Here is a 20227-nt window from a genome sequence, read left to right as displayed (position 1 = left end):
TATTTTTTTCTCTTTTCTATTTTAAAGGTGTAACTTGGGATCGTTTTAATTTACTTTTTCCAATTTATATTGATCAAGTAATGTTTTGTCCAAAAGAAAAAAAAGATATAGGAATTGGATATTATCAGACATATTCATCTTCTTTAGTCGAGCTTGATTTATTAAATTGTAAAAAAATTGAAGGTGCAAAAAAAGCATGGATATATCGAGAGGTAAAAATAAATAAATAAATAAACTATTTTTAAAATTAAAAAATAAAAATAATTAAAATAAATAAAATATTATTTTTAGAAAAAAATAAATTTAAATCGACCATTGTTAAATCATGTTGAAATTTTATTTCATAATAACAAAAATAAAACATATGGTGATCCAAAAAGAAATGAATCAAATTTAGTTTTGGTAAATAAACTTTCAGGATTTGAACATATGCATTGTGAAAATGGTTATATAGATATTGCACAATGTAAAATACCAACATCATATAATATTATAACTAATTATGAAGTTCGTTGGGTTAGTTTAGCACCAGTAATAGCAACACCAAACTAGTATGTATAATATTTGTTATTATTTAAATATAAATTTAAAATAAATGTCTTGAATAATAATAATTTAAATATTACAGTACTGTTACGGGTATTCGTTGGAGATTTATAAATCGTATGTTATATTTGGAAATTCAAGAAGCTGTATATATTGATGATTGGACTGTAGATAAAGAAACTGTACGTTGGAAGCCAACAATAGAACATGGAACAGATGAAACAGCAATACCAATTGATGCAGGAATTGTTAATGGTTTTGGTTTATCAGGTGTAACACTACCAAGTGGATATCTTCTTACAGGTATTGTTTGATTAATTTAAAGTATTTTTAAAATTATATTATTAATGTTAAATATGTAAATTTTTAAAGGTGTACAATTTGATTGGAATCAAGAAGAATATTCATCAATATCAACAGCACGTGTATTTAGAATAAATGTTCGAGGTACATTATTTGGAGAAGATGATGAAGATAATAATGATTCTTCAATTTGGAAAGTAGTCGAGTGGGATCATTTCCAGTGAGTTGAAAAAAAAATAAAAAAAACAAATAGAAATATAATTGTTATTTAAATTTGATAATTTATTGTAGGAATAAAATTGAATTAGAAGAACCAGATCGTTCTGAGTATGCAACTAATAATAATGAAATACTTAGTAAGAATGGTGATTATATTTATTTTCAACAAACTGATATTATCAAAGATGCTGCTCAAACAAGTGTTCCTTATTTGGATATACAAAGTGTTACAATAGACATACCTGTACCACTTGGAGGTATTGGAGTTTATTATAGAGGTCAAAAAGGATATGGAGGTTTTATTGCATTACGTACTTTTATTCCTGAATGTGATGAAATAATTGATGAAAAACGATTAGAAGTTTACACAAAGGCAACTTCAATAATATTGAAGAAATTACACGATCCAAAATTCACAAATATGACTGCAATGGAATTTATTGACAGTCTTGATATAGCCGAAGAATAAATTAATTTTCATAAAATTATAAAATTATTATAATGAAAATAAAATATTTACTTACCAACAAAAAATAAATAGATAAATAAAACACTTGACTTTTTAACTTGTACAAAATTTTTAAATGATATTAAAAAAATTAAATATGATATTGCGCTTAAAGCAGCAAATGTTGATGTGCATGATAACGATAACGATACGCGTCATCTAATAAATAGCATAAAAATAATTATATTATCACATAGTAAATACATCAAAGTATAAAAAAAAAAGCAGGATGACCTAAAGAATATATTTGAAAATATTATAGGGTTTAAAAATATACAATTATCAATTATTAATATGCAATAAAAAACCAAGATCAATATAATTATAAATTAAATAAAATCCTACCTTTTTAGCAGATGTTCATCTTTCCACGTTGGTCATCAAAATGCTTCAACCAGCTCCAACTCCATGTAGATTCATCAGCAACATCTTCAATCATCACATACACTGCACTACACTGTCACACACTACATACTTTTCACTACACAAATTACACTTTTCACTACTACTTTTACACACATTACCACCTGTTACATAAAAACCAAAGCCACATTAACTTTTATAATTTATAAATTAATTGTATTATTAATTATTGGCTTGATAATAAACTATTTGATATTATATATTAAAACTTTTGAATAGTTATTGTTATTATTATTTGAAAAACAGTCTATCAATTGAAAAAGAAGATCTCTTGAGTCGGGCTGATGATAATAATAATACAGGTAAGCAGTTGAGCTGTAGCTGGCTAGTGGCTTTAGCCATTTGAGGCTTAAGCCACAGGTGCTTCGTACAGTCTCTTTGCTAGAGGCAGTTATTTCTTGATGCTCTCATCACTTACATGCTGTGATTCATCAACAACATCAAACCAACAAACCAGATATACTTAAATTCAAATAGATGAAGCTCAACAACCAGTATAAATGTTGATCACTAGCAACAGTAAGTGGTACATTACAAAGAGCATCAAAGTCATCAACACCAGCACCATGTGATGTTGAAAGCATATTGGATACTTCATGACATGTTGGTATTCATTTAAATTCAACTTAGCATCAATTCAATTGAACTGAATGATGAAGACAATTAACAAATGATTTTTCATTATCAAGCATTCAGCATTGTTGTTTGAAGCTGAAGATAATACTGGTATTCTTGTTTTTTTTTTTGTTTATTGTGTTGCTGGTTCAAGTTTACCAGTATTTGATGGTTGTTGAATTATCAAATAGTTTATCATCAACTCAATTAATTTCTAAAGCACTTGATAATACAAACTAATATTGACGTACCTTATAACACACTCAACACTATCATCATTTTCTTGGTATTATTCATGTTATATTTTCACACACAAGCAGTTTCAGTTATTTCAATTCACCATAAACAAATTTGATGTATCTATAACAATGAAAAAAATAACATTCACAAATTAATATTATTATTATTAAAAAATACATTGTTGTGAAAATGAAATAAAATAACTCACTGTCTACTCCAAAATAATTTTGGCTTCATTGACAATCCAATTTAGTCATTATTATTGGTCCCAATTTTAATAATTTTGTCTTTTTGTTATCTGTAAACAATAAAAATAGTAGATAAATAAAAATTTTATTACTAATATTTTTCAAAGTGGACTAATTATTGACAACAAAAAGAGAAAGATTATTAAATTTATGTTAAATAAATAAATACATAATAATTAAATTAATTAATTAAAACAAATAAATAATTAATAAATAAATTTGGAGTTAAAAATTGAGTAAATCAACACACTGACAAAGACCTCAAACAAAGCAAAATTAATATTGAAATTTTTCACAATTTTTTGATTGTTATTAATAAAAAAACTATTGTTATACAATAAAGAAGCTACAACAATGCTAAAAATAATAAATATTTATAATTATTTATGAATAAATTGATAATCTCTTTGTCTTTGTAAAAAATGACAACCTAACCTCAAATAATTAATTAATTTTCGTCACAATTTATGATAAAAATTACCTAATTATGTTTGTTTATGCACTGAATAATTAATAACAATGAAAAAACATAATATTTACATACCATTTGTCCTTTTTTCAACAAATTAACATTTGCCTTTGTCAACTCCAACGCCATTGACATGTCCATTAATTTTGGTCGAAATTCACAAAAGTGAGCAATAATTTATATCACATTTTGTTCAGAATAATTTAATTAATCGATTTATTAACAATTTATAATTGTTTAACAATTATTATTGCAAAAATAAGTCTATAAAGTCACGACACAAATTTTCACTCTAACAAAGTGGCGGCCATTTTGGATTTCAGAAATTTCTTAGTCGATAAGTAAAATTCTACAATAGTCGGTAATTTTTCAGTAGATGGCGCTACTAAATTTTTCTCATTTTCCAAGATGATAATAATAATAATTAAATATAATAATAATAATTATAAACAGAACATCAACGTCAGCAACATATGTACATGGAATTATTTGATTAATAATATAATCACTTCAAATTGTCATTAATAATTTGTAAATATGATGAGCCTACGTGATAAACAAATTCGTGAGTACTTAATTTTATTTTAATAATCCTTTTAAGATGTAAGGAAAAAAACGCCTTTTGTTTTGGTTTACTTGTTGTCTAAACTTTGACACCCCACAATTATAATCATCATCATAATGATAACTTGCAATCATCTACTTGATTAATAATATGATTGATAATTATTTATTGTTTGATTTGATAGATGCTTTGAGGCAAATGTTAAATTTAAATATACCAGAATCAAAGTCAACAACTGCAGTGCCTACATGGAAAATTTTAATATATGACAGAGTTGGACAAGACATAATATCACCATTAATATCAATAAAAGAACTTCGTGAACTTGGAATAACTCTACACATGTAATTATCAATTAATTTAAATGAATTTTTAAATGATAAATAATGTTAATAATAAATGTAATTTAAAATTTAGGCAATTACACTCAGACAGAGATCCAATACCTGAAGTACCAGCAATATATTTTTGTTCACCAACTGATGAAAATCTTGGTAGAATTGGACAAGATTTAAATAATAATATTTATGATATATATCATTTTAATTTTATATCACCAATAACACGTGAAAAAATGGAAGATTTAGCATCATCAGCATTACAAGCTGGTGCTGTATCAAATATACAAAAAGTATTTGATCAATATTTAAATTTTATAACACTTGAAGATGATTTATTTGTATTACGTCATCAAAATAGTGATGCAATATCATATCATGCAATAAATCGTGGTGAAATAAAAGATACAGAAATTGATATTATTATGAATACAATTGTTGATAGTTTATTTTCTGTATTTGTAACACTTGGTACTGTACCAATAATACGTTGTCCACGTGGTAATGCTGCTGAAATAATTGGTAAAAAATTAGATAAAAAATTACGTGATAATGTATGGGATACAAGAAATAATTTATTTCAAGGTGAAACAAATAATACTGGACATATTAGTTTTCAACGTCCATTATTTATTGTTATTGATAGAAGTATTGATATGGCAACACCATTACATCATACATGGACATATCAAGCACTTGCACATGATATACTTGAGCTATCATTAAATCGTTTAATTGTCGATGAAAATATTGGTATAACACCAGGTGGTGGTGTTAAATCAAAAACACGTCCATGTGAATTAAATAATAATGATAAATTTTGGTCACAACATAAAGGTAGTCCATTTCCAAGAGTTGCTGAAGCAATACAAGAACAATTAGAACAATATAGATTATCTGAAGAAGAAGTTAAAAAACTTAAAAATTCAATGGGTATTGATGGTGATAATGATACTGGTTATTCAATGGTTACAAATAATACAGCACGTTTAACAAATGCTGTTAATTCATTACCACAATTAATAGAAATGAAAAGATTAATTGATATGCATACAACAATTGCAACTGGTATATTAAATTCAATTAAATCACGACGTCTTGATACGTATTTTGAAATTGAAGAAAAAATTATGAGTAAACAAACACTTGATCGTAGTATACTTGATATTATAAATGATCATGAATGTGGTACACCAGATGATAAATTACGTTTATTTATTATTTATTATTTATGCACAAATATTAATGATAATGATTATGATAAATATGAGAGTGCATTAATTAATTGTGGATGTGATTTAAATCCATTGTATCATATTAAAAGATTGAAGGGTTATACTAGATTAACTGATGTACAAAATAATTATGAAGGTGGTGGTACTAAAACAGTTAGTATGTTTTCAAAGTTGATGAATCAAGGCTCATCATTTGTTATGGAAGGTGTCAAAAATTTAGTTGTTAAAAGACATAATTTACCAGTTACTAAAATTGTTGATGATTTAATTGAAACAAAACAAAATTTACAAACTGATGATTATTATTATCTTGATCCAAAACAATTGAAACAATCTGATAATTTGCCAAAAAATCGTACGTCTTTTCAGGATGTTATTGTGTTTGTCGTTGGTGGTGGTAATTATATTGAGTATCAGAATCTTGTTGATTATGTCAAGGTAATTATCATCATTATCTTTTTAATGAAAACAAATTATTTTTTTTGTATGGTAATTTGTATTTTCTATCTTTCAGCAAAAAAATTCAAGTGGTGGTGCTAATAAGAGAATTGTTTATGGCTCAACAACACTTGTCAATGCAAGACAATTTTTAAAACAATTGTCTCATCTTGGACAAGAAATTCATTGATTTAAATATTATATAAATTAAAATTCATTAATTATATATATTAATTTTATAAAATAATCAAGAAAAATAATATTAAATACAAAGTGTAGATTTTTTTTTTATATAAAAAACAACAAAAAAAAAAAAGGAATTCTTTTGATTTAATTTTTTATACATAAAAAAAAAGAAAAAAAAAATTGTTTTTGTAAAATATTTATTTTAATGTAGACTCAGTGAAATTTAAATTTTAATTAAACAAAAATTATTCTCAATAATCATCATCCAATTGAAAAACAATTTATTTTTTTTTTTTCTATTTTTCTGCATTTGTTTTGCTGTAAATAAAAGAGAAATAAAATTAATCACAATAAATAATTTTTGGATTATTAATTATTATTAAAAAAAACATGATTTTAGTAGAAAAAAAAATAAAAAAAAATAGTTATAATATTTGTTAATTAAGAAAATATAATTTATTAAAATTATAACTTTAAATTTTATTTTTTTTATCAAGAATGAATCATAAAGAAATAATTATCATGTGAAATTACTTTTTCCTGAGTTAATTACAATGAATGTTTTTGAATAATATAAGTATTAAATGATTTTTTTTTTTTAAATATTTAATGAGCTTTAATCATCATCATGTTTAGTTGGAATTTTTCTTCCCAAAAGATCATACTTGATATGTCCATGTTCGTGTTCTGAATCAGAGCTGCAATCACTGTCACTTGAATCATCATAATATGAACCAAGACCAGGTAATATACCAATACACTTGAGTCCACTTTGTTGTTCAACAATTGGAGTTGTATTATTTTTTTCATCATCAACTTTACACTCTTTTGCATTACAATCTTGGCTTACTTCATTTTCTGTTAGCTTTCTTTTTAATCCTTTTGTATTATCTACATGATTTAAAAATTAAACAATTAATTCAACATGTTTTATTTTATATAACAATAAAATTAATAATAATTTAAACAAACCTGTTGTTGTTGTTGTTGTTGTTGTTGTTTTATCTTGTTGTTTTTTAATAACAACACCAGCTAATAATTTTTGCTGTGAAATTCTACCACTAGAACCAGATAAATTTTTACTAGTACATTGTGGTTTTTTTAATTCTTGTTTTAATCTTTCATCCAATGTTTTTTCTTGTAATGATGCAACTCGTTTTTTAAAATCACGCATTTCATTTTCTTCTTCAATTTTTTTTTTTCTTTCTTCATCAATTTTTTTTTGATCAACTAAATCTAAAAATTCAACTTCATCATCATCAAGACCTCTGATCATGTTTTCTGAAAAATAAAAACTAATAAATACCAGTCTTATCTTTAAAAAAAAAAAAAACAACTTACTTAGTTTGTGGGCTTCTTCATATTCCATGTCACGTTTGTTTTTTTGATCTTGTAATTTATCAAACAATGATCGTCCGTCATATGGCTCTTCAGGTGCATCTGTTAATTTATACAATCATCATTAATAATAGTATTATATTATTATCAACAAATATAAAACAAATAAATGTCAATTTGTTTTTTTTTTTTTTTTTTACCAATTGGTTGATCAGCAGTTCTAACTTTTTCCCATTCTTCCTGACGAATTCTCTTCTGCTCGGCAATTTCAGCCTCTGTTACGAATCCTGAACTCATCTTTTATTTATGTATTTTTTTTTTGTTTATAATAATATATGATATTCTATAAACAAAAAAATTAAAATAGGCAATTAATTATCATCCATTTGTAGTACCTTTGACTTGTAAGAAAAATAAAATGCTAAAAAAACAATATTTGAATTGGTAATTTTATTGCTAGTTTATAACATAAAAAACTTACGTATATTAATCAAAACAACAATTAAAAAAAATATTGTTATGATGTATTTAATTATTTATTTATTTATTATTGAATACGTGACATAACCCTGACAATTATTTGTGTATTTGTTGGAAAATAATACAGCGCCCCTAAAAACAAACTTGTGTTTGTGTCCTTTTTTTTTTTTTTTATTTATTTATTATTATTATTGGTTATTATTATCAGGAAATGACTCAGAGAATCATTGTTTTTTGATAAAAATAAAGAGTAAATTAAAGTTCTAATTGTTTATTTTTGTTGTAAATTATTTAACAAATAATAAAAAAGGTAAGAATTAATTGAATTGATAAGATAAAATAAATTATTTATTAATAACTCGAGTCACATTTGGAATTTTCAAACAAAACTAACGAATTTTTGCACACACATATAAAGCCGGTTGTAAAATAAAATTATTTATTTAAACAAACACTTTAAAAGCATGTATGAAATAATAATTAAATGAATAATTTTTAAACAATAATATATGCAACATAATTTAATAACAAAAAAAAGAAAAAATAATTAAATATTTATTTTTAATTGTTTCAAAAAAAATTTAAGGTTATCTTTTTTTCTTTGGCAAAAATTCGAAAATTAATTTTAATATTATTATAATTTTAAAATAAGTTTTATTATTTTTATAAATAAATAAATATGTAGAGAGAAATTTATAAAGTTTTGTTTTATTTTTTAGGTTTTATTTTTGTAAATACATTTATTTAAAATGTCGAGTACATCACAAAAACATAAAAATTTTGTTGCTGAACCAATGGGTACAAAATCAGTAACCGAGCTTGCTGGCGTTGGTGATGTTCTTGGTAAAAGATTAGAACTTGCTGGTTTTGATAAGGTAAATAAATAATGAGTACTTGATAATGCTAAATATAATAATTATTGTTGATGTTAATGTGATATTTGTTTACAGGCATATGTTGTTCTTGGTCAATTTCTTGTATTAAAAAAAGACAGGGAATTATTTCAAGAATGGATGAAAGATACTTGTGGTGCATCTACAAAACATTCAAGTGATTGTTATCAATGTCTCAGTGATTGGTGTGAAGAATTTATGTAAAATTATAAAACTTTTATAAATAATTATATTAAAAGTCAAGTTTTTAAAGGCATGCTGGTTATATTTCAAATAATCTATTTTAAAAAAAAAATTAGTAAATATTTTTATAATAACATTGTAATTCAATTTATCAACATGTCAATTAAAATATGATAAAGCAAAAGTTTAAAATATTTTTAACAATAATGCTTCTTCAAAAAAAAACTGTCATTTAATTTTAATAATTTTTTTAATGTAACAAATTTCAAAAGAAAAAAAAAAAAAAATACACAGTATGTTTCAATAATTAATTATGTTTTTTCATCGTTTTTTTTTTATCTAAAACTTTAAAATAAAAATTATTTTTAATATTAAAAATTATATTTTTACACACAAATACAATTATTAAATTAAAAATAAAATAACTAAATACAGTTTATTGGCTTTTTTCTAATTTTATCTTTTTTTTTTTTTATTAACAAAGAAAAAAAAAAAGAAAGAAATCCAGTAACTTACAATGTAATTATTATTTTTATATTTTTTTTAATGCAATGATTAAATTTTACATTGAAGCTGTTTCCTTGACAAGTTCCTCGGGTTCATTTCTTGAATAATCTGAAAAATAATAAATAAATCACGTTAATTATATGATAATTTAATGTAAAAAAAAAAAAGAAACATTATAAAAATTATTACCATTATTATCAAGATCAAATGGAAATTGTTTTCCAGATTGTTCAAGACCTTGTTTAAGTTCAAGTAATGTTCTACGTGAAAATAATTCAAGACGATATCTTTTAGTAACATCATTCAAGACATTTAATGCTTCATCATATTGTCCAGCTAATGTATGTGTTGTTATCAATCCATTTAATGCACGACATTTTGAATTAATATTCAACTGTGGATGATTATCAAGTTTTTGTACTAATCTTTTAATCAACATGACATCTTTATTTTGTATTGCAAAATCAATGATTGGTCTTATCAATGGTGATTTATTATTCATCATATAATTTGTCCATAATTCATCAGCTTCAGGTGATTTATTAATAAAATGATAATTCCATAATGATTGCATTGCTCTTGTTATTCCTTTATCAGCTAGCTTTTTAGCCCATAATTCAAAATCACCAACTGCACTTGGATCACATAATAAACCATGTGTTAATTCACCAAAATGTATATTTTTTTCAGCTGAACGTACATCATCATTACATACTTCAAAATTATTATTTTCAATATAATTTTTAATACCATTTTTTATTATTTGAGCTTTTGAAAATATTTTATAAAAATCAAGTTCATATATTTGTTCTTCACTTAATATATTTTTAAATTCTTCAATATCATCAAAACGTTTTGCATCAATTAATTTTTCACATAATTCACCAAATAAAAATAATCTAATACCATAATTTTGTTGTAAAACTGATCTTGTTAATATAATTGCTCTGTCAATTTCATTATTATCAATAAGTGCTCTTATTAATGCACCAAGTTTATTTCTTGTTTCTTTTCTTGCATTCGTTGGATTACGACATATATCTTCAGCTTGTGCCCAATCTTTTCTATCTAATGCATCAGCTAAATTTTCATCAAAAGAACGTCTTGTAATTTTACGTTTATTAATATTATCATTATTATTATTGTTGTTATCGTTGTTGTTGTTATTGTTGATGTTATTGTTGATGTTGTTGTTGTAGTTGTTGTTGTTATTATATGTATTAATTGAAAGTGATGATTGTTTTTGATTATCAATTGTTGAACTATTATAAATAAATGGTACTGGTTGATTATTTTTTTTTAATAAATTACTTAATAAATTTAAGAAATAATTAGTTGGTTGTACATTGTCTTCTTGCATTTCAGTCCATAATGCTAGACCACGTTCATAATCGTTTCTATCATTATATACTTCTAATAATGTATTATATAATAATCCACGATCAAGTCTTGAAACATTACGTGTTATTTTAGTTATTTGTTCTAAATACTCAAATTTATCAATTCTTGAAAATCTTTCAATGGCATTTATTATTTTATCATTATATACTTGTATACCAGATGTTTCAAGTATTTTTTTAGCTTGACGTACTCTACCACATTCGAGGAACATAAATGCAAGATCAACAAGTGCATTACTTTCACCATGTATTTCAGTACATAAATCAGTTAATTTTTGTAATGAATTTGCATCTTCATTTTCAATAAATGTCATTGATAATACATTTTTATATGGTGTACATTTATAATCAATACATGCACGTTCAAATGTATCAAGTGCTTTTGGTAAATCATTACGTACAATATGTATTTTAATTAATGGACCAAGTATATAATTATCAATTTCAACATAATTTTTTGATTTTAAAAAATTAAATAATTGATTTAAATTATCAACATGTTTTGTTTCAACAACTGTTTCAAATAATCTACGTACACATGATGCAACACTACGTGATTTTCTTTCTTCACCATTTGGTACTGGTTTATTTGATATAAATTCAATAGCATCTTCAAAACGATCATTTTTAATTAATAATGTTGCATATTTTAATACTTTTTGATGATCTAATTTACCATCTGGATATTTTTCTTCAAAAATTTTCATAAATTTTGATGCTGCATCCATATTATTTGTTTCACAAAATATATCAATTGCTTGTGCATAAACAGCTGCTGATGAATAACCAGAATTTTCCATTTTAATTAATGTATCATATACCAATTTATCATCTTTTTTTTCAACATTATAAGCAAATTGACGACGTAAATCAATTAAATTATATGAACCCATTATTGCTTCTCTTGACATTGTTGATGATGATGATGATGTAGCTGATGATGATGATGAATTTAAATATGGATTATATTCAATCATTGGTACTTGTTTAAGTGTACCAGATGATAATAATTTAATTTTATCATCAATTTCAGGTGTTAGCTTTGATGATAAATTATCACGTATTTCATTAGCAACATCATTTGATATTGTTAAACCAGATTCAATTAATTCATCAATTATTTTAAATATTGTTTTACTTTTATATGTTGTTATTTGTGTTAAACAACCTCTCAATGCTTCATCAACTAATGCAACACTTGTATTATCAACATCACTACTACCATCAGTATTATTGTCATTTAAAAATCTTAATAATATAACAAATGATTTAACATCAATACGATAATTTAATGAATCAATAATTGATTTTAAAAATGCATCCTTTGAATAATTACCAGGATATGATGTTAAAAACATAACTGCATTACGTAATTTTCTTTCATATATTAATCTACCAAATATTGCATTTGCTGCATTTTCTTTTGGTATATTTATTTCACGTAATGCTGCCATTATATTTTCATATGTACCAAACATATATGGTATAACATATTCTTTTAATGTTTCTAATGATGGCATAATATTAAAATCATTAATCATAATTTTTAATGTTCCAATAATACCATCAATATTACTATTTTTAGAATGTTCTTTTAATATTGGCCAAAAATAATGTTCACGTATTTCACCATCACGTGATGCATATGTTTTCATTAAATTAATAGCTCTATCACAATCAATATTATTTGATAATATATGATATAATGTTACAATAAATGCACGTTTATGTAAATTTTCATCTTCTAATATACGACACATATTTATTATTTCTTCAGTATTATAATTTTTATGTGATGCTATACTACGTATTAAATATGTACTACGTATTTGATAACGTGTTTCATCATTTGATGTTAATTTTAATAATTTAATAGCTAAATCAAGTTGTTTAATATCAACAAGTTTAACTAATAATCTACCAATTTCACTATCAGATACAACTTCTTTATTTAAATTTTTTGAATATTCATATGCTTTATCAGTGTGTCCATTAACAGCAAGACTAAGTATAACATCAATAGTATGATTATCCAGTAGTGTTAAATTAAGTTTTTTTAAATCATCATGTATTTTATTAATTGATTCCATATCACCACGTTTAGCATATGCACATAGCAATGCACAATATGTATCAGCTGAATGTTGTATACCAGAGCTATCCATTGTTTTTAATATACCAACAGCATTATCCATATCATTTGCTTCTGAATGTCCAGTTATTAATGAATTAAATATATTTTCACATACTGGTATACCTTTACTATGCATTATAGCAAGTATATTTGTTGCACCTTCAATATCACCAGTTTGACAATATCCAGCAATTAAACGTTGATATGTAACACGATTTAAATCAACACCATTATTCATCATTGTATTCATAAAATTATTTGGTGAAAATTTATAATTTTTTTCAAGATAAACATTTAATAATGCATTATAATGTGATACATCAAGTGGTACTTTTAATTTTTCAAGTGTACTCCAAACTTCATTAACTAGCTCAATACATTCAGATGAATTACGATCAATAAGTGGTTTACCACAACATCTTATTAATAATAATGCATCAAGTGATGGTATTGTATGTAATAATTCAATTTCACCAAGTATTCTTTCAATATCTGATTTTAATGCACGTCCTGATTTACGTAATTGTAATTCAAGATTTTGATATGATTTTTCATAATTTTGTATTGGTGATAATGATGATGATGATAAAGATGGTTGTGATGATGATGATGATGGAAATGATTTTAATCCGGCGCTTGTTGCGTAACCTCTGTAACGAAAAAAAAAGTAATTATTTCATCTTTTTTATTATAAACTCTTATGAATTTAATGGTGTATAATAATTACGCTGATAATTGTGGCAATTGATGATGTTGAAGATTAAATTTTCCAGGTGATGCTTCAACATGGTTATGCACGATATTTAATCGTCTACTTAAACCACCCGGTACTTGACGGAGATATTTAGCGTATCTTAGTATTGTTGCCATTTTAAATAATTATAAAATGTCAATTGAATTATCAAGATGTTAATTTTTTTATTATTGTTATTTTCCTATTTTCACTTGTAATTAAAAAAAAAAAAAATTAAAAAAAAATACCAACAACTTGCCGGTAGATTTTTTTTTTTTTTTGTGTTGGGAATTATTTAGGGTGAAGAAGCACTGCTAATAATTTTTTAGGAGTAAAATAATGGCGGATGTGTCACACACGTGCTGCAATCATACACACATACAAGAATTTTCTTTTTTTTAATCATACACTTGTGTGTGTAGGTGTGTTTCGTAACAATTAGAAAAAAAAAAAAAACTAATTAATCGCGTTTTATAAACTTGCCTTAATTTAGAAATTCATTTATAATAATTTAAAAATTCGAAATAGAAAATTATGTAGAGTTTTATATTATTAATAATTAAGCTTATAATTATTGTTTATTTTTAAATGCATTTCCGGTGCTTGGAAAATTCAAAATGGTGGTTTTGTAAGATTAAAAATTAGCCTTGAGGATTTTTTTTTTTCTTATTTGATTGCATTTGATCATGCGCAAATGTTGATGCACTTTCTCTCTCTCTCTTGTGTTTAGGTGTATTTTTTTTAATTTCTTTTTTTTTTTTTTTACGATATTGGACCAAACGCGAACACAACTAAAGAATCTAATACGTTTCAGCTACAAATAAAAAAAAGAAAAAAATATAATTAAAAAAAAAAACAGTGAAATAATAAATATTAATTTTCCTGTAAACATCAAACCACTAATTTTATTATTAAAATTTTTTAGTTGTTTTGTTTTTTTTTTTTTTTTTATTATTATTTTTTTATATTATAATTTCTTTTTTTTTGTTAGATTCAGTATTAGAAGCCAAGTTGGTGTGTTTTAAAGCATTGCTCCATAATTTATAACTCTCTTCTTCTTTTTCTTTTTTTTTTGAGTATAAAGAGAGTCAGAGAGAGAAAAAGAGATAAAAGATTAAATAATAATAACAATAATAATTACTGGTGGTTTTTGTGAACATTATTATAAATAAACTAGTTAACTGGCTACTTCATTGTGAGGTCCAATTAAATTTTTAAATAAACAAATTAACAATATTGTAAAAATGTTTTGGACAAACATTTATACATTGTCGCCACATATTGAGGCATTACTCAACAGAGAGGTAAAAAAAAAATAATTTATATTCATTAAAATGAGGTTAATTATTGACAACATAAAAATTGACAATATAATTATCATTAAATATCAGGTGGTTTTTTATCATTACATCTAAATCTATTTTTAGATAATTTAATTATTTTTCATTTATTGTTTTATTGTAACAAAAAAAATAAAAAATACTTGTTGCTATAATTTTTTATTTTTTACAACTAGTTGCATATCATTGCCAGTTATTATCGTAATTTTTTTTAATTGATTATAATCAGGTTGTCATTTTTATACGTGTGTGTATGTGTATTGTGTTTGTATATAATTTTTTGCATATAATAAGAGTGTATTTTATTCAAACAGGATGTTACACTCTACGAATTGTTGGACCAAGAAGAAATTGTTGCTGAATGTAAAAGTCAAAATAAAAAATTGGTTGAATTGTAAGTTGAAATAATTAGATTATATAAATAAAATTTGACAAATTTAATAAATTATATTTTTTTAATTAGCTTGACAAGACCTGAAATAATTGAAGAATTAGTTATGTTAACTATTAGAGAACCTTCTGAAGATATTGATGAACGTTCACGTTTTAAATATCCAAATATTGCTTGTGAATTACTCACTTGTAATGTACCTACACTCAATGAAAAACTTGCTGGTAAATATATTTAATATATCAATGTATTATTAATCTGTTTATTAACCATTATTATTATTAATTTAGAATCAGAAGCATTGTTAACAAAATTGTATTCATTTATTGATACTGATGAAGAATTAAATCCTCTTTTGGCATCATTTTTCAGTAAAATTATTGGTGCACTTTTAATTCGTAAAAGTGATCAGGTAAATGTTATTTAAATTATTTTAAACTATGTATTATTATATATTTTAAAACAACAAAAAAAATTAATATAAATTTATTTTTTTTTCTCTTTCTTTTCAATAGAATTGGTACTCTTATCAATTTGTTTGTTTACAAGTTTTAGAATTTCTTAAAAATCGTGATAAATGTGTTGATCGTTTATTGCAACATTTAAATACATCAGCAATAATGGATCTTATATTAAAATTAATAACAAAAATTGAAGGTACTGATATGATACAAAATGTTAAAAAATGGCTTGATGATAAAATAATTGTACAACAATTGGTTAAATTATTAACACCAACAAATGTCAATGAAAGACATACAAATTCATCTGAATTACTTGCTAATATTATTAAATTATCAAGAGATAATAGACTATCAATTGTTGATCGTATTGAACCTGATCCAATTCTCGATACTCTAGAATCGTAAGTTTATCATTTGATTGTTTTTTATTAGCTTTAATTTTAAATGATAATTTACCGTTTTTTGTTAATTTTTTTTTAAAGGGAAGAAATTGTATTTCTATTGTTGGATACAATATTGGCTGAACCACAAACTGAATCAAGTATTGTTGGAGGAATACAAGTTCTTCTTGTTCTTCTTGGTCAAGAATCAACAAGGTAAATATTATATTAATAATAAATATTAAATTTATAACTATTATTAATAAATTATGGATATAAATTATTTATTTTTGATTCTTTTTTAGCCAACAAACATGTGACTTGCAAGGTAATAATTCTGGTGATGATACAAGTGATGGTGTTGATCGTGTAAAGATACAAAATGCAACTTTACAGTACCTGGAAAAATTAAATAAATTACTATTAGTACCACCACCAAAACCATCAGTTAAAACAACTGCTGGTTTTTTAGAGTGTCCATTAGGTAATACACGTCTTCATGTTGCCAGATTATTTACCGCCTTATTATCCAATGAAAATTTTAATGTATACAAAAAATTACAAGAGCTTAATACATTTAAAATATTATTGGATTTATTTTTTTTATATTCATGGAATAATTTTTTACATATGCAAGTTGAACAATGTTTGGCCTTACTTATTAGTGAAAATTGGGAAGATGATAATGAAAAAATTATTCATACGCACATATTTATTGATTGTAAATTGATTGAACGTATTTTAGAAGCATGGGAAAATAATGACAATGAACAAAAATTACACAAAGGTGTACGTCAAGGTTATATGGGACATTTAATTAGCATAGCAAATAATATTGTTAAACAAACTGAAAAATCAGAAAAACTTGATAAATTTTTAAAAAATAATATTGATAAATCATGTTATGATAAATGGAATGATCTTGTAAATAATCAACTTGCTGAAATAAATAAAACAAATGAAATTTTATTGGGTGGTAAAGCACAAGCATATATAACATCATCAGAAGATAGTTCAGAAGATTTTAATTCATATCAACAAGATTCATATGCTCAACAAAGTTATGCAAATTATCAAGAACAACAATTAACATCACAAATTATTGAACATTATGGTTTTCATGATGATGAATTTAGTGATGGTAATGATGCATTACAACCAAGTAATTCAGTTGATCAGTTAAATACAATGCCATTTTCAATGAATGAAGAAGATCTTGTTAAACAAGAAGATATGTTTAATAAAATATGTCAACAAAAACAAAAATCTGGTATTGATGAAGGTGGTATTGAATGGGGTGATGAAGGTGAATTAACATTTCAAACAGTTATTGATAAAAGAGATTGGCCATTTAAACAACAACAAAATGATTCAATGTCATCAGATGAAGATGAAGAAACAAAAGATTTACATATGGAAATTGATACAACTGATCCATGGAATAATGATGAATTATTACCTAAAAATAATAATAATTTATTATCAAATATTAATCCATGGGATATTGAAACATCAACATCTATAAATGACAATGCTGATTGGGCTAATTTTGATAATTTTGAAAATACATTACCAAATTTGGATAATAATAATCAACAAACAAAGAATGTTAATATTGATTTAAATAAAGATAATAAAAATATTAATGACAATAAATTATCATTTGATAATGATGATACAACATTAACTATTCAATATTCAAATGATGGTAATAATGAAATTTTAAATAATGATATTGTTGTTACTGCAACAACGAGTATTAATGAAGCAACAAAAATACATGATGATAACTCTGAAAAACATAACAAAAATATTGATACAACAATTGTTGATGATAAAATTATTGTTGCTGATATTGTTGAACATAAAATTGATAATAAAGTTGTTGATCCAGTTATTGCTGAAAATAAATCTGATGTTAAAACAGATGCCTTATCAACTACAAGTGAATTGGAAGCAAAAACATCAGACAATAGGTAAATATTTATACTATTTATATTATTTATTTATTTGTAATATAAATTAATGCACAAATTTATAAATCTAATAATTTTTAAATATCTTTTTCTCATATTAACGAAATTATATTAATTTTAATCTTATTAATTTATACTGGCTTTTTTTTTGTTTAAAAAATTGATTAATTATCATTCAATTATATTGAATTTAATAATTTTAAAGATTACACGACATAATAAATTTGACATAATATATCCGACAGAATAAATCACGAAAAAATAAATCGCGACAAAATAAATCGCGAAAAAATAAATTGAAAAAAAATAAATCTAGACAAAATAAATTTAAATAATATTGAATACAAAAATAAATAAAATTAAAAAATCTATCAAGAATTCATTAAAATTGTTTTTTAAAATTATAAATCAGTAGATATTTTCACAGTTGGGAGGGCTTCGCCCCCCCCAACCCCCCCTTGTGACCTGAAAATCACCTCCTCATTCACGTAACAGTTTTCTTTTTTTAAATTTATTTTGTCTAGATTTATTTTTTTTAAATTTATTTTGTCGCAATATATTTTTTCGCGATTTATTTTTTCCAAATTTGTTTTGTCCGGATTTATTTTGTCGGATTTATTTTGTAAAATTTATTTTGTCATGTTACCATTTTACTCTTATAATCTATATTTTGTTTACAAAAAATATAATAGTATTTTTATTTTTATTTTTTTGTTTTTTTCATTACAGCAAAACTGATGATTCATCAGTAAAGCCTTCAGCTTCACTCACAACTTTATAATCTAGATGAAAAATTGAAAAAAAAAAAAACAAATCATTGATGCCACGTTATGAATTTATGTAAATTTTTATTAGAAAAGAAATATTTTTTTTTTGTTTTTTTTTTACCATAGATTTTTCGTGAATTCAGTGATAAGTTACTTGAATAATTAAGTAATGAAAAAAAAAGAAAAAAAAAAAAGTTCTCAATGACATTTCCAATCAGAATATTTGATTCGTTAAATATATTGTAAATCATATCAGAAGAATGAAAAAAAAAAGGAAATGAAAATATTTGAATTTATATCCAACGAATCTGTTTAACAATTTTTTTTTCCTTTAATTGTATATTTTAAAAAGAAAATACGTATAAAAACAATTATTTTGCAGGGTAATAATGTGCTTAATGTTGAAGAGAAATATATTAAAGCAAAGAAGAAAAAAAAAAAAGACTAAAAGTAACACGTAGTAGAAAAGAAAAAAAAAAAAAAAACATTAAGATTATTCAGTTGTAATAATAATATAGAGTACAACCTTGTATTTTTATCATTATTTTTCAAACCCTTGTACATTTGTTAAGCTTGTTTAATCCATTCCACCTGAACCATATAAAAAATAAACAAATTCGCTAGAATTTTTAAATCCTTTTTTTTTTTTTTTTCTTATCGATAGTATTACTAAATATATTAATACAGTTTGTTGATAAAAAATCAGCTAAAAATTATTTACAAAAAATGGATGAAAATAGTAATTTTTCATCAATCTGATGATGTTAAACTGAAGAGAAGGAAAATTTCAACTTTGATTATGATCCACCTTAAAATAAAACCACACAGGTAAAATTATTTTTTTAATTTTGTTAATACCATAATGAATAAAAAAATAAAAAAATGAAAAAATGAAAAAATAATAACAA

At 23.8% G+C, this 20227-nt stretch overlaps 7 protein-coding genes across 12 annotated transcripts in view; 4 read left to right on the top strand and 3 right to left on the bottom strand.

Moving 5' to 3' along the window:
- LOC122856800 (D-2-hydroxyglutarate dehydrogenase, mitochondrial) overlaps positions 1-3869 on the bottom strand; it is a 63701-nt gene extending 59832 nt beyond the window's left edge. For both annotated transcript variants that reach the window (XM_044158652.1, XM_044158651.1), the window contains exons 1-4: positions 3647-3869; positions 3063-3152; positions 2866-2974; positions 1922-2103 (exon numbers count right to left, since the gene is read on the bottom strand). The gene's annotated coding sequence lies outside the window, so the exon portion shown is untranslated. The remainder of the gene's footprint in view (positions 1-1921; positions 2104-2865; positions 2975-3062; positions 3153-3646) is intronic.
- LOC122856195 lies at positions 430-1537 on the top strand. The gene is made up of 4 exons (XM_044157889.1): positions 430-551; positions 629-849; positions 919-1069; positions 1141-1537. The coding sequence occupies exons 1-4, from the start codon at positions 430-432 to the stop codon at positions 1535-1537; spliced, it is 891 nt and encodes a 296-aa protein (XP_044013824.1).
- A 143-nt stretch (positions 3870-4012) lies between the features above and the next one.
- LOC122856776 (protein sly1 homolog) lies at positions 4013-6426 on the top strand. Of its 2 annotated transcripts, XM_044158604.1 has the most exons (5): positions 4013-4136; positions 4321-4480; positions 4554-6147; positions 6224-6328; positions 6360-6426. In XM_044158604.1, exons 1-5 carry the CDS (start codon positions 4109-4111, stop codon positions 6366-6368), a joined length of 1896 nt encoding a protein of 631 aa, XP_044014539.1. In that variant the 5' UTR covers positions 4013-4108; the 3' UTR covers positions 6369-6426. The 2 variants fall into 2 exon arrangements, with proteins under 2 accessions (XP_044014539.1, XP_044014538.1); XM_044158603.1 differs by having other exon boundaries at positions 6224-6387.
- A 171-nt stretch (positions 6427-6597) lies between these two features.
- On the bottom strand, positions 6598-8285 carry LOC122856869 (PSME3-interacting protein). Of its 3 annotated transcripts, none has more exons than XM_044158749.1 (6): positions 8153-8285; positions 7872-8014; positions 7675-7773; positions 7306-7614; positions 6999-7224; positions 6598-6651 (listed from the first exon to the last, which is right to left on the bottom strand). In XM_044158749.1, the coding sequence occupies exons 2-6, from the start codon at positions 7966-7968 to the stop codon at positions 6630-6632; spliced, it is 753 nt and encodes a 250-aa protein (XP_044014684.1). In that variant the 5' UTR covers positions 7969-8014; positions 8153-8285; the 3' UTR covers positions 6598-6629. The 3 variants fall into 3 exon arrangements, with proteins under 3 accessions (XP_044014684.1, XP_044014681.1, XP_044014682.1); XM_044158746.1 differs by having other exon boundaries at positions 6636-6651; positions 6868-7224; XM_044158747.1 differs by having other exon boundaries at positions 6636-6651; positions 6868-7224; positions 7872-8092; positions 8153-8284.
- Positions 8286-8900: 615 nt separating this feature from the next.
- On the top strand, positions 8901-9287 carry LOC122856897 (barrier-to-autointegration factor). The gene is made up of 2 exons (XM_044158786.1): positions 8901-9026; positions 9102-9287. The coding sequence occupies exons 1-2, from the start codon at positions 8901-8903 to the stop codon at positions 9246-9248; spliced, it is 273 nt and encodes a 90-aa protein (XP_044014721.1). The 3' UTR covers positions 9249-9287.
- Positions 9288-9401: 114 nt separating this feature from the next.
- LOC122856745 (leucine-rich PPR motif-containing protein, mitochondrial) lies at positions 9402-14398 on the bottom strand. The gene is made up of 3 exons (XM_044158542.1): positions 13996-14398; positions 9924-13918; positions 9402-9842 (listed from the first exon to the last, which is right to left on the bottom strand). The coding sequence occupies exons 1-3, from the start codon at positions 14136-14138 to the stop codon at positions 9790-9792; spliced, it is 4191 nt and encodes a 1396-aa protein (XP_044014477.1). The 5' UTR covers positions 14139-14398; the 3' UTR covers positions 9402-9789.
- Positions 14399-14732: 334 nt separating this feature from the next.
- Positions 14733-20140, top strand: LOC122856761 (serine/threonine-protein phosphatase 6 regulatory subunit 3). Of its 2 annotated transcripts, XM_044158571.1 has the most exons (9): positions 14733-14885; positions 14993-15305; positions 15656-15735; positions 15805-15956; positions 16023-16144; positions 16248-16597; positions 16679-16792; positions 16882-18552; positions 19282-20140. In XM_044158571.1, the coding sequence occupies exons 2-9, from the start codon at positions 15246-15248 to the stop codon at positions 19331-19333; spliced, it is 2601 nt and encodes an 866-aa protein (XP_044014506.1). In that variant the 5' UTR covers positions 14733-14885; positions 14993-15245; the 3' UTR covers positions 19334-20140. The 2 variants fall into 2 exon arrangements, with proteins under 2 accessions (XP_044014506.1, XP_044014507.1); XM_044158572.1 differs by lacking the exons at positions 14733-14885; positions 14993-15305; positions 15656-15735 and having other exon boundaries at positions 15848-15956; positions 16105-16144.
- Positions 20141-20227: the final 87 nt, after the last annotated feature.

The sequence above is a fragment of the Aphidius gifuensis genome, linkage group LG5, assembly GCF_014905175.1.
Source record: "Aphidius gifuensis isolate YNYX2018 linkage group LG5, ASM1490517v1, whole genome shotgun sequence".
In the NCBI taxonomy this organism is placed as follows: domain Eukaryota; kingdom Metazoa; phylum Arthropoda; class Insecta; order Hymenoptera; family Braconidae; genus Aphidius; species Aphidius gifuensis.
Note: the sequence above shows the minus strand (reverse complement) of the source record. Positions and strands in the feature narration are given on the sequence as shown.

What these genes read in the sequence shown, in the direction of transcription:
- LOC122856195 (XM_044157889.1), top strand. Translation starts at nt 430, where the DNA reads ATGCATTGTGAAAATGGTTATATAGATATTGCACAATGTAAAATACCA. An exon ending in GTAATAGCAACACCAAACTA is followed by an intron (nt 552 to 628) that starts GTATGTATAATA and finishes TAAATATTACAG; the next exon opens with TACTGTTACGGGTATTCGTT. An exon ending in AAGTGGATATCTTCTTACAG is followed by an intron (nt 850 to 918) that starts GTATTGTTTGAT and finishes AAATTTTTAAAG; the next exon opens with GTGTACAATTTGATTGGAAT.
- LOC122856776 (XM_044158604.1), top strand. Translation starts at nt 4,109, where the DNA reads ATGATGAGCCTACGTGATAAACAAATTC. An exon ending in CCTACGTGATAAACAAATTC is followed by an intron (nt 4,137 to 4,320) that starts GTGAGTACTTAA and finishes TTGATTTGATAG; the next exon opens with ATGCTTTGAGGCAAATGTTA. An exon ending in CTTGGAATAACTCTACACAT is followed by an intron (nt 4,481 to 4,553) that starts GTAATTATCAAT and finishes TTTAAAATTTAG; the next exon opens with GCAATTACACTCAGACAGAG.
- LOC122856869 (XM_044158746.1), bottom strand. Translation starts at nt 7,968, where the DNA reads ATGAGTTCAGGATTCGTAACAGAGGCTGAAATTGCCGAGCAGAAGAGA. An exon ending in AACTGCTGATCAACCAATTG is followed by an intron (nt 7,774 to 7,871) that starts GTAAAAAAAAAA and finishes ATAAATTAACAG; the next exon opens with ATGCACCTGAAGAGCCATAT. An exon ending in TGAAGAAGCCCACAAACTAA is followed by an intron (nt 7,615 to 7,674) that starts GTAAGTTGTTTT and finishes TTTATTTTTCAG; the next exon opens with AAAACATGATCAGAGGTCTT.
- LOC122856897 (XM_044158786.1), top strand. Translation starts at nt 8,901, where the DNA reads ATGTCGAGTACATCACAAAAACATAAAAATTTTGTTGCTGAACCAATG. An exon ending in AACTTGCTGGTTTTGATAAG is followed by an intron (nt 9,027 to 9,101) that starts GTAAATAAATAA and finishes ATTTGTTTACAG; the next exon opens with GCATATGTTGTTCTTGGTCA.
- LOC122856745 (XM_044158542.1), bottom strand. Translation starts at nt 14,138, where the DNA reads ATGGCAACAATACTAAGATACGCTAAATATCTCCGTCAAGTACCGGGT. An exon ending in CAATTGCCACAATTATCAGC is followed by an intron (nt 13,919 to 13,995) that starts GTAATTATTATA and finishes TTTTCGTTACAG; the next exon opens with AGGTTACGCAACAAGCGCCG. An exon ending in ATTTGATCTTGATAATAATG is followed by an intron (nt 9,843 to 9,923) that starts GTAATAATTTTT and finishes ATTATTTTTCAG; the next exon opens with ATTATTCAAGAAATGAACCC.
- LOC122856761 (XM_044158571.1), top strand. Translation starts at nt 15,246, where the DNA reads ATGTTTTGGACAAACATTTATACATTGTCGCCACATATTGAGGCATTA. An exon ending in AGGCATTACTCAACAGAGAG is followed by an intron (nt 15,306 to 15,655) that starts GTAAAAAAAAAA and finishes TTATTCAAACAG; the next exon opens with GATGTTACACTCTACGAATT. An exon ending in ACTCAATGAAAAACTTGCTG is followed by an intron (nt 15,957 to 16,022) that starts GTAAATATATTT and finishes TTATTAATTTAG; the next exon opens with AATCAGAAGCATTGTTAACA.